General features: G+C 39.5%; 1 protein-coding gene across 5 annotated transcripts in view; it reads left to right on the top strand.

Annotated features, from left to right (window-relative positions):
- The window catches only part of EPHA7 (EPH receptor A7), a 181,432-nt gene that overhangs the window by 54,144 nt on the left and 114,099 nt on the right, over window positions 1–13,189 (top strand). For 4 of the 5 annotated variants that reach the window (XM_074990866.1, XM_074990867.1, XM_074990868.1 and 1 more), the window contains exon 4: window positions 11,121–11,276. In XM_074990866.1, coding sequence (XP_074846967.1) covers window positions 11,121–11,276 — 156 coding nt within the window. Of the gene's footprint in view, window positions 1–4,035; window positions 4,148–11,120; window positions 11,277–13,189 lie in introns of those variants that run through there. The other variant, XM_074990871.1, reaches the window with a different exon arrangement.

The raw sequence follows: 13,189 nt of genomic DNA on the forward strand, positions 1-13,189 counted from the left end.
AGGAAGGGTAATAGGGGATGAGAGCTGAGGAATCGTTGTTCCAGGCCAGCCATAAATATATTAGCATATTGTGGGGCCATGCGGGTGCCCATAGCAGTACCACTAATCTGGAGGTATACATTGTGCCCCAATGGGACATAATTGTGGGTGAGAACAAAGTTACAGAGGTCAGGCACCAGATTGGCTGTGGTGACATTAGGGATGGTATTCCTGTTTGCTTGTAATCCGTCTTTGTGTGGAATATTAGTGTACAGAGTCTACATCCATTGTGACAAGGATGGTGTTGTCAGGAACTTTTCCGATGTTTTGTAATTTCCTCAGAAAGTCAGTGGTATCTTGGAGATAGCTGGGAGTGTTGGTGGCATAAGGTTTGAGAAGAGAGTCCACATAACTGGATCGTCTGGTGGTAAGGGTGCCAAAACCCGAAATGATAGGGCATCCGGGGTTCTCAGGTTTGTGGATTTTGGGAAGTAAATAGAATAATCCAGGCTGGGGGTCAGATGGTATGTCTGAGTGAACAAGGTCCCGAGTAACAGCAGGGAGTTCCTTAAGTAGTTGTTGTAATTTCTTTTGCAATTCCAAAGTGGGATCAGAGGAGAGAGGTCTGTGAAATGTGGTGTTGGAGAGTTGTCTGGCAGCCTCCTGTTCATAGTCTGATTTATTCATGATGACAACAGCACCCCCTTTGTCAGCTGGTTTGATTTTAATGTCTGGATTATTTTTGAGATGCTGGATTTTTGGTTCTCTGTGCCTTAAATATTGGGTCTGTTCTGGTGTGGCTATGGTCTGAAGAAGTGGGTCTGTCCCACAAATGCTCACCTAATAAATTATTTTGTTTGTCTTTAAAGTGCTACTTGACTGCTTTTTGGTTTTGATAGTATATAGGCTAGCATGGCTTTCTCTTTGTTACTATAGTGAAACAAGTCTGCAACCTTTTTTTCAGCATAAACCGTATGTTAAACTATTTAGAAAATGTTGCTGTACTTGTATTGAAAGGCTTCTTGAGTTTGTGTAGCTGGTTTTATTTTGTTATAACACACTCTCGTGACTAGAACCAGCAAGGCTAAATGATCTGTCAGTACTTTTACATTATATAATCTTAAAACTTCACTGTAAGTAACCTTTGGGCCGATTGTTCTCCTGAGGTGCACTGACGGTGGTTATTTTCCTGTACTCATGGAGGTGCCTTCCACTCTGCTGTGGATTCCTTTAAAGAGCCTTATCATGATAGACCCATCAGCAATGAATGGGATGGGCCAGTTGCTGAGATAGAATTGCAAAGACAGACTTGGGAGGGGAGAGATTTAGTGTATCATTCCTCCAACATCACCGATACTTTCCCATGCACAAACTTTGAGCAAGTGTGGTTGCACAAAGTTTCCAATTAAATGACTCAGGTTCTGGAAGGTGGAATCCATATTCTTCTTTGTCGGGGGGCGCTGGCGGTATAGTATGCTGTTCAGATGATGGATTGAAGGATCCATTTTTACTTTTCCAGCCATCCACACTCTGCATAACACTCATAACCAAGTATCAGGAATTCCACCCAGAGGGTAAAAGGTTTTATTAGAACATGTTAGCTAAATTAGCATGTTCAACTAATGGATTATAAAATTCTAACATCTGACAGGTTGTACTGAGCAGTACATACTGGAGTACAGTGTGACTCATATATATGAAAGTTTTAGAAGCTGTTAATTACAATGTGCTGGCTAACACATTCTATTGGGGAAACAAACAAACAAATAAACCCTATTTATCCCAGTTTTATCCCAGTTCACACAAATCCAAAAAGAATGTTTTGTACACAGTCTACCTGGAAAGATAAATATATATATATATATATATATATATATATATATATATATATATTGCTCTGTTCGTTTTTAACTGTTATTCCCTCCAGAATATCAGGAATTCTTGTCTTTGTGGCAGTTTCTTCAGCTCATATTCTAGGTTAAAAAATCTGTCCTCTTTTTAAGAAAATTTTGACCAAATATTCCAGTTGAAATCTTAACATTAAAAAGCTTGCTTTTGTTATTAAAATTACTTACTAAGTCAAAAATGATTTTGAAGAAGAATCTATATTCAGAACATTTTTACCAGCTCAGCCCTTTAAAAGAATAGGTATGTTAAATAATTAACAGTACTTTTTATACTTAATTTTTTTTAACTTCACCAGTTTTTTTTTTAAAGGCTACACATTTCCCTATCTCAGTCATGTTTTTTCCATATTTGTAATATCATAATCCCATTAATTCTTTAGTTTATCATAGAATCTTTTGGGAAAACTACGTTTCTGGGAGGAACTGAAAAAACCCAGGAATTCTCTAATAGGTATGAATCTGCAAGGTACTTGAGTTCTATGGTCTTTAAGGTGCACAGAATTTCATGCATTACAGTGAGCAGCATTTGAAGGTCTGAGACTTATGCTTTCATCAAGAAACAAAAGCACAAGAAAATTGTAAATTTTCCGATTTTCCCCATCCCTTTTTTGCAGGTCATCATTAACAGAGTTTCAGCCTTTCTGCATTATCTTCTTTTTTTAGAGAGTTTCACATGTACAGTTCTGGAAGCTGTTTGTGGTGATTTAGCTGTGCCTTTCTCATGAAGGTTCATGTGAGGTCACAAATCTCAGTCTTTACACACTTTGAAAACGTAGGGGACAAACGTTAGGTACTATACAACAGTAAAATTTGTCCAAGCACTTAATTTTGTTCAAGACTGTGCGAGTCCCTTTAATTGCCATTTAAATGAATTCTTTATTTTAGCTTTTTCTTTTATAATATTTAGTCTCTGAGTAGTTCTGTTGTTGTAGTGTAGTGTAAACATGTATTCTCTGATTTGCAGACTCAAGAAGAGAAGGATTAAATATAAGACAGCAAAACATTTGAGAGTATTGCTCTACAATTGTTGGATTGCTTTGCACCTAGCGAAGTTAAAAAAATCATCTGGCATTTTGCTACACTGCTTGAATCCTAAAAATAGCAGAAAGAACCTCTTATTTAAGAGGATCTATAGGAAGAAAGAATTTTAATTTCCTCTAATCCCTGACCCCTCCCCTTTAATATTACTTAAATGTCCAAAACTGACCAAAGCTATTTGCACAAATCAACAATATGTGAACTATTACAGGGATGACATTAGGAAGGTTTTTGACAACAAGGTCTTATTAGTCTTGGGAGGTGAGTATCAAGTCACAGAGATTCTTGACAGGCAACAGCAAACATTCTGCTAGTGATGGTATGCAGTCACAGGACAGCCCTATTTAGATATGTCATTCACACTACTGCTGATGCACCATTAAAAGTCTTGTGTTTACTCTGGCTAAACCATACAACATAATTCTTTGATTGAAACATACATAATCTTTAGACACTATTGCAGTTAGAAAAAAACATTTGCAAGATAAAATAAACATCTTTTTCAGCCAGACATTTATCATTGCATAGTCGTTAGATAAATGAAACACTACAGTCTGGGATCCTTATAAAACACTATATATTAGGTGCCATAGAAGGCATAACAGATGCCATCGCTGACTATAAAAATAATTTACACTGTCTAACTTAGTCATGGCTGGAACACACACACGAATGATTGGAAATGGGGATCTGGGATTATAAAGTCTCCCTTTGCTCTTGGATTTGTTCCCAGCCTCCACTTCCACCCCCTTAGCACTGAGATGTGCATTTGAGAATTATTATAGGATGATCAGCTTTCACTTACCTAACCTTTGCAAATAGACTGACTGTGTAATGTTATGAATTGCTAGTCAAACCTATGTTGTAAAAGAGTAAAACTTTTTCTTTTTTAAAAACTTCTGTTTATAACCATATTTATTGCCCATATGCTTACAAGTCTTTGTATGTCCAGTGCCAAATTGTCCTGTGTTTGCATCAGGTTAACACAGAAGGGGTCTCACAGATCTTAATATAATCATTACACCATGTCATTTTCATCCTTCCAGTCTGCTGTTCATTTTCATTGTGAAAAATCGTAGTATATCAGTGACAAGAGGGTTTGCGGCTGACTATTGCAATTACTCCCACTGAGGCACTGTCAATAGGATTAAAATAAAGATTCTGGACCTGTCCATCCTCAATGAGGTCAGCAACACTAGCAGTGGGAGTACTGTTTCTGCAAGGTGGGCTTTCAGTTCTGAATTGTAGAATTATAGATGGATATTAATATGATGCAAATATTCAAAAGCTACGCATGTAGAAAGACCAGCCTTCTTCTGCATTTGCAAAAGTGTTCATCTGGAATTCTGTAGAAATGTCCATCTCAGTCCTGAATATATATGTATGCTAATTTCCAAAAGTATCAGAACTCGAGAGAGTTACAATTACAGAACAATCCATTTTATGTTTTATAATTAATAAACTCCTTGCAGCTGCATAACGTCAGCCAGGAAACATCTGCTCAAACTCCTACCGTATACATAATGTCTGTAAGAAGGGTTTAGCTGAATTGTCTATAATGTCTACCAGCTTAAAAAGTGGTTTTGTGATTTGGTTTGCCCTGTTTAAAAATGTTTATGTTTAATGTGTACACTTCAAAACAAAACAAAATCTACCCACTGCTTTTGGAAAAATAATAGTCACTGAACAGAGCAAAACTAAAGGGTTCAAAGTTTACAGGAGGAGTGGAGTAAGGATGAAAATCCTGAACTCAGTTGGAGACTTGCCATTGAATTCATTGGGATCAGGATTTCTCCCCATCATCTGTAAGCAAATTGCTAACAGTTTAACCCTAATCTTCACTACAGTCCACTTCTTTGTCACTGTTAGATTATTAACTTTTTTAGAGAAGAGGCTAATATATTTTATCATTACTTTTCATCTGTACTGTGCATAATGCTGTCATTTATGCTAGTATGATTTGCATTTGATGGCAGAGTAAATTAAACATGACGTACCAAGAATTAGTGACTCTGAGAGAGGTAGCCATGTTAACCTGTACCTTGAGAAATAGCAAGCAGTCTTGTGGCACCTTAGAGCTTTCATGGGTAAAACACACTTCTTCAGATGAAAACAAATTCATGAATGAGCTCTCTTACTCTGGTAACAGGGTACATTGTTTATTTCTTTATACTGATTATGCCAGTGTTATAAATTGGTGACAAACTAACTGCATGCACCATAGATATATATTTTTTACTTTTCATGCAGACTGAGAAGTTATGTAAGTCATGTTGTCAAGTGTCCACCATGCCAAAAATGGTAGAGAGAATAGTTGCATATTTTTTGATTCCTGACTTGTGCATTAGAAGCAATTTTCATCTGTAATCCGCTTTCATTAATCTCATTTCTTTATAACAAATAATTCTCCAAAATGAATGTATCATTAACCTCAGTCCTATTTATCATCTTTCCTCCATTATCTGAACAAGATTTATTACTAATCTAGCTATTTTTTCGATATTCTCTTAGTTTAAATTCAGACCCAGGAGTTCTACTACAAAACAAAACAAGTGGAAATAACAACAACCACAACAAACAAAACTTTTCTAGCTTTCCACAGGTTTTACACCAGAAAGTTAAAGTTAAACTTGAATCAAAAATATCAATATCTCACCTAAGTTAACATTTTCCTTTGTCCTCTTTGTCTCCCACAAGTGAGACTCCAAATACCATATAATGCTTTTCATATCTGCTCCTTTCTCTTTTGTGGAATTTCTTGGAAAACTCTTCCTCAAGTATACAAAGATTAAAAAAAGAAGAAATTATTCAATCACCATTGGCCCTTAGGTCGCTGAAGCTTGTGCCGGGCTCATTGAAGAGTAGCTACCGTTTTTGTGGGAAGAAGGGTTCTTACGGGAAGAAGTGTTCTTTCAAAGATGGGGTTTACTTTTGAAAGAGCGACTACACTGCTTTTCATCTTTCAAAACAAACTCTTTTGAAAGAATATGCAAATGAGGCACCAGATATTTAAATCTGCTCCTCATCTGCATTTTTGAGTTCCTCATTTGCATGCCCCTTTCGAAAGTGCAATCCTATTGTAGACACAGCCATTATGTATATATGTGAGAAAATACCACACTACGTCAATGTCACCTTTCTATTCTATACACCATATCATACAGATGCAAAACATAAACTTTCAGGATATATATACAAGGGGTGTAAAAAAGAAAGCAACTTACTAATGCCAAGCCAAAAACAATTACTTTAGCAACCGTCACTGGCTTTAGCAGCTATATATCAAGGTTTTTCGTTGTATGATGGCTCCACATATGGACAGAATATAGAATGTTACTGCATATGTAAAGTTATCAAGACAGGAGCGGTTTAAACATAAATGATCAAAACCCCTGAGCAATTGCAGACTTCAGCTGTGCAGGCCAAGGAGTGTGTGTCTGCTGTGTGAATTCTTCCCTGCATAGCGGAACTGCACCAACTCTGTTCTTGGAGGATTCTTTCCTCTGATAGGGGAGGTGAGATAATTTATTCTTAAGGGCAGGCCAGGCTGTCTCGTATGAGTACACAAGGCTAGGATGCCCACATTGGTCAGGCTGAGACAGACTTTAAGTGAGGTGCTGTGCCCTGTGACTTCTTCTCTGTATTGCTTGCATGTTGCCCAGTGAAGCCTGGATGTTGTGTTATAATGTTCAAGTATTAAGAACAATAATCTTCATGTATTCATTATTTTTCGTATACTTTTGAAAGTGCCAGTTTGGGGGCTTGCTGTATCTTCTGTGCTGTTTAGCAAAGTGCTTTTGCTGCTGTCGGTTTGCAGCTCCCATCTGGGAGTGTGCACTTGCTTTCACTGAGGCAGTCTGGCCTCCTGAGCAGCTGTCTGAATGATGTACCCCTCATCTGAGGAAGAGCTATTCTGTTCAATTAGCAGATGTGAATAACACCCAGAATTGGGTGCAGGTCAACTAGGCATCAGTTTTACTTTTTTCTTTTCTGACTAGGCAGCACCCCACATGCCCCAATAACAGAACCCCCCCACTGGCCCATACTTTGCTTAGATTTTAATGTTAAACGAGCTCATACCAGGAGTTGAGTGGCTTCAAACCACACCAAGCTGCCCTTGCAATTAGAATTTGCTATGCCTTTCATACATTATTCATCCCATGATGCACTGTTATGCATCTTTAATATCACTATTTACGTTTGTGTTACCATTTGATTTAGCAGTTACAGGCTGAAATGTGCAGTAGGGGTTCTATCTTGGGTGAACAGTGCTGGAGGTCTGAGCACTGCCTCATGATGATCTGGGAAGATCAGCAAGTTACCGTTGCTAGTAGGCACCAGCGCTGCAACTCCCATTGGCTGGGAACTGCAGGCAATGGGAGCTGTCGGGGCAGTGTCTACAAGCAAGGGCAGTGTGTGCATCCAAATCTGGGCGCTGCCAGAGGTAAGCACCCATGTCCCCTCCTTCTCCCCAGTCTCCTTCCCCAGCCCTGGTCCCCTTCTCACACCCTAACATCATCCTCCCAGGCCCCTCACCAAAACTCCCTCCCACAGCCTGCACCACTACTCTGATCCACCCCTGAGCGCAATCCAGTACCCTAGCTCCCACCGCAGTCCCCTGCCCTGAGCCCCCTCCTGCATCCCAACACACATCATAAGTCTCCTCCAAAGTCCGCACCCCCAATTGGAGCCCTGTCCACGCTCTCACACCCCAGTCCTCTGTCCCACTCTGGACCTCTCCTCTTGGCCCCATTTGAATTATAGGGTTCCGGGCTTTCCCCACTGGACAGACTGGACATCATTTGCAGCAATGATTTCTGGTCTGCCCAGTTGGGAAAGCTGACAACCCTGAAAATCCAAGGGGAAGCCCTGAGCCACCTCTGCCCCCACCCCTGCAAGGCTGTGTGCAGCTTGCAACTGATTTTTTTCTTTGGATCAGTGGCCCTTCACAGGAGAAAGGATCCTCACGCCTGCTGTAAGAGACCAGAAACCAGCTCAGCTTTTAAAATACAATTCAGGAAGGTAAAAATCATTAATAAGCAAATATATTTCTTTAATTCTGCCAGGAAAGGGAGAGCATTGCCCTTTTTAATATGATGCATTGTATCTTTAACATATCCCTTTAACATATCTTCAGACTTTTTTGCATGTGATATTAGTAAACATTTGCTTTTAGATTTTATGTGGTAGAGCCAGCTTTTTAAGGCTGTGATGGAGTGCATTGCAGGAATAATGTTGCTATGTATTTATTGGGTGCTTATGTTGAAGAAATAGTAACTAATTGCCATCACATGGGCTCTTATTAGAACTAAAGATGATGGACATAGAAGCATGATACAAAGAGTGTCTGATCCTGCTGCCTCTTGTATCCACTGCACAAGAATAAAGAGCTTTAAGTTAGACTAGTAGGAGACATTCAAATCCATTGAACTATAATAAGAAATGCACACTGACTTTAAATAACAAGTGACTGAGCATATAAATGTCTAGATCAAGCTATCAGGAAAAATGTAAAAGGTTTTTCTGTGTGTTTTGTTTCTCTCTGAAATCTCTATTTTCTTTTGGCATCTTTGCTTTGTAATGCTCCCTGCTGAGAGGGACAGACTGAATTCACAGTAGGCGTCTGTACCTTTCAAGTTGCTCTTTGCTCTGCAGAGGGCTGCAAACTGGAAGATGCAGTGTGTTTGTCCAGTGCTTTCCTCATCTCAGGAACTTGACTAGCTAAGACAAGACAGGAAATGTACTATTTGGTCACTTGTCTGGATCTTTACTGGGGGTGCTGGGTTAATGGATTAATATTTATTTATAATTCATGTTTACAAAACAGTTAATGTCAGTACTGTCCACCCTTGACCTGGAAACCTTAGAATAATCTTGAAAGAGAATGAGAAAGGCATTTTATTTGTACTCTTTGTCTGTAAACTCAACAGGTCAAGTTTATATGAATGTTTGTTCCAGAAAGCTCTGATGAATGGGTACTAAGGCCTTGTTAGATCTTGTTTGTTTTGTTTAGTGGTGATATATTTAGTGTAATCATGTTACCTTGTAGTGATACAATCAGTCAAAGAGAGCATGTTTTTCAAACACGGGGCTAAATTCTCCCAACTTAATGAACTTTCATTGAAGTAAAGCATATAATTTGGCTTAGAACCCCTACCTTTTAAACAGGACAGACTCCAAAATATCATGGATGTCTTTTTGGACATGCTTTTTCTTTAGCAAATTGAAAAAAAAATGAGGTAAATCTTCAGATTTTTTATTTATTTCATTTGTCTTGAACTAAATAAACAGATGATTTTATCAGTCCAGAGGACAAAAAATTGACCTGCATAATTTTAATATCACAGTTGCACAGTACTCATATATAGTAGGTGGAATAGTATGGCTACAATGCACCCAAACTAAAGCCCACTTAAGTCCATATGACCCTTTTTTTCCCTCTTTCCATTGATTCTAATGGACTTTGGAGGAGGCCCAATGTGTTTTTATACTATGCCCTTCACTTCAGTATCTGATCTCCAAAATCACATGTAAATCTTTTAAATATTGTGTCTTTGGGACAGCTCCATACCTGCTGTGAGACAACCTCACCAATCAAATATGAAGGTTACTAGAGCAAATGTTCCCTCTGGGTATTTATAAGGAGTATTGCACTTGCTTTTGGCACCTGATATTAAGCTTCTCCCACAATACATTTTTCATACACACTCATGCAGTGGCTTATAGGTTAAATTGTCTGTGCTGTGATTGCCTGATTTATTGGAGAACAGAAGTTGAATGAAGCTGTGCAGTTGAAAAAGCCTGAGTTTCATTAGAAGCTTCTAGAGGAATTCTGTACTCTGGCATGCTTTCTGTTGACAATGGTTGCTATATTATCAAGTGTGCCCCTGTAACCTTCTTCTCCAAAGGTGAAACAGGGTCATAATGTGTTTAACATTGGTAGCATTTCCCTTTGTTTAGTACGATGCAGTCATCCTCCATTTAGAACATTCCTTCGGGTTTGGTAACCAGAAGGATCACTGAGAAAATAATCCTGTTTAATAATGTGTGCAGGTTGTTTTTCCACCTGGTAGTTAACAAAGATAAAGGTTAAATGTATATCCACTAATCATATTCAGGTAGGTTTTTAAATGTGTTTGCTCTACAAGTAAGAAAATGCACTGCAGTCTGCTTAATAGAAAATAAATGGTGATGATTGAAAATGTGTTTAAAATCACTGTTTAATAGCTAGTACAATAAGCAAGCAAGCAAATACTGTAACTTCACAGTGGGCTAGTTTATCCATAGACCTTTAGCAGGACACTGGAGTTGGATTGGAGATACAATGAGCCATTCTTCCCTCTTGTACCCCTGACACAATCATCCAGGAGAGTCACAGACTGCAATCATGGGGGAATGCTCCTTCTGCACTCTGACCTGCCTGCCCAGATAGAGTGGAAGGGAGGGAAAGGCAGAAGGACCTGGCTCCATTTCTCAAACTGGCCTATGATGTTGGTTGGACTCACTGGTGAAAACAGAATGCTTAACCTAAAAGAATGGGGTAGCCTGCACACTTTCTCTGCATACTAGGGAACTCTGGGAGGAATTATGCTTCCCCTTGATTGGAGAATAGCTGAATGTCACAAAATGACCCACTTTGTGCATATAACACAAGTACTGACTGCAGTTATGACGTTCATTGTATGCTAGTTACACACTCAAAGTAGTTTGACTTTTCCTGAGATAACATAACTAGAGGAGCATAATGTTCGGAGACACACATTTTTGAGGCCAGACACTATAATCAATGTGTAGTACAGAGGGTTACAAATCAGAGTTGTGCTGATTATAAAATCTGACATTCTGGCCCACAGTTTTCATTAATTTCTTCGTATGTGAATGGAGAAGTAGGTACTGATTGTCCTATTTCTTTGGTCTCCAGAGTCAGAATATCCTGCCACCAGCTGCTGGTGCAATTATATTGTGCATTTGCATTGCATCCAGTGCTGCAAAATCAAGTGAATGGTACAAGATGAAGAAAAAATACCTTTTTCATGATGCAGTTGAGCACAATACTTTGCTTTTGCTGAAATAATTTGAGGTAGACAATATCAATGCTGTGGAAGCGTAGGCTACGTATAATTGATACAGAGAAGAAAGCAAAGCAGATGACTATGCAAATGCATCTCTGAGGTTTTTTGTTCCTTCTCCCCTTAGCATGTGGACGTGGATTCTACAAATCGTCTTCACAAGACCTACAGTGCTCCCGCTGTCCTACTCATAGTTTCTCTGACAAGGAAGGATCTTCCCGATGTGATTGCGATGATAGTTATTATAGAGCACCTTCTGATCCACCATTCGTTGCGTGCACAAGTGAGTCAATCATGAATTCAGTAGTGAAGGACGTTGCTTAACCAACTGAGTACATTCTTGTTGTCACTAGTGCTTACTCTAGGCCTTCAGTGTGTTTGCAAAGTAATAAATGAAACTGATAAGTGAAATTGAACTGCAATGGGAAATTGTAAACGGAATATAATTTCTTGTTTGCCCAATATAACCTTGGGAAAGACAAGATACTGTGTAAATACATAACTTGGTTTAACAGAAAGAGTACAAGCATGGCTTTCGTGCAATCTTAAAATTGTCACAGAATGTGTTCCTAATGTGATAATACACAAAAATGAATTAAATGCAAAATGAAAAGTAACTGTGTGGCTTTGAACTTTGATTGAAATTTAATGGGATGTGGCTTAACATACCATGTGCAAATAAACTAACCTACACAGAAAGGTGGTTCAGGTAACAAAAGTTTCCAAAATCCAAAGCTGTACCCAAATATTGCTGATTAAGGAATGTCTAAATGAGTGTAGTGGTGTTTGTTTAAAATTGGGGGAGGGAGTCTCCATACAAAAATGCTGTAGGAGTAAACTTCTGAGGTGTGTTAACTGAGCCTTTTAATCACCCAGAAGAAAAACAGCTAAAGTCAGTTGCAGTAAATATATAGCCAATTGTTATCCTGATTCCGTAATGGAAAATAAATAAATAAAACTTTCCAAGTGAGCTCAAGGAGACTTCTGTATAGCTTGTACACTTGTCCCTCATTAAATGAGTACTTTATTTACAAGTACTTGCTAAAACAAGGGGCACATATACCTACTTTTGTTTACTTGACGAGTGAACTCCCCCTCGCTAATACAAGCCTTACCCCAGTCCTTGCAGACCCAAAGCGTCGCAGCCTGAACCCCCTGCCAGCTCTGCAGCCCCAACCCACTGCAACCTTAACACCCTGCCAGCCCCACAGACTCAACCCCTACAGCCCAACCCCTGCAGCCACCTGCGCTGCGGCCCCAACCTACTGCAGCCTGAAACCCTGCCAGCCTCACAGACCCAACCTGCAACGGACTTAACCCCCACCCCCATCCCACGGACTCAACCTGCAGAAGCCTGAGCGCCCCCTGCCCGCTTCATGGACCCAACCCACCACTGCATTAACACCCCACCCTTCCCGTGGACTCAACCTGCCACAGCCTTAACCCACCCCCACCTGCCACCAGGTTTTAACCCTCCATCCCACTCATGGCCCCAAACTGCCCCCAGCCTGTAATCCTCTCCAACCCCTCCCAACCCAATGTTCACTTACCTTTCAAAAGCAGCACCACGTGCTGCCCCTCCTTCGTCAAATTACAAGCACTTGGAATGAATCAGAGATTTTTCATGCATTTTAATGGGAATTTAGTGTCCTTCTTACAAGTTTTCACTTATGAGCGGAAAGTTGGGACCCATTGTGCTCGTAAAGTGAGTGATGGGTGTAGTAACATGTTTACGGGAAGAAAAATATTTCATAGATTGAACCTCAGTAAAGAAAAACACCGGGTAAATGTCCCTCAGTGATTTCATCGTCTTTTTGTAACAGAGAGATAGGCTTGTAGTCTATATTCTATCAAAACAAAAAAACAGTCCAGCAGCACTTTAAAGACTAACAAAATAGTATATTAGGTGGTGAGCTTTCATGGGGTAGACCCATTTATTTAGACCATGAAAGCTCACCGCCTAATGTATTATATTTTGTTAGTCTTTAAAGTGCTACTGGACTGTGTTTTTGTTTTGTTAGAATGTAGGCTAACGCGCCTATCTCTCTGTTACTATTCAACATGCAAAGCACTACATTCAGCTGTTTGGAATGGAGATCCATAGGTTCTGCTGTGGCTATGGTCTGAAGAAGTGGGTCTATCCTACGCAAGCTCACCACCTAATATATTATTTTGTTAGTCTTTAAAGTGCTACTG

Source organism: Carettochelys insculpta, chromosome 3 (genome assembly GCF_033958435.1).
Source record: "Carettochelys insculpta isolate YL-2023 chromosome 3, ASM3395843v1, whole genome shotgun sequence".
Taxonomy (NCBI): domain Eukaryota; kingdom Metazoa; phylum Chordata; order Testudines; family Carettochelyidae; genus Carettochelys; species Carettochelys insculpta.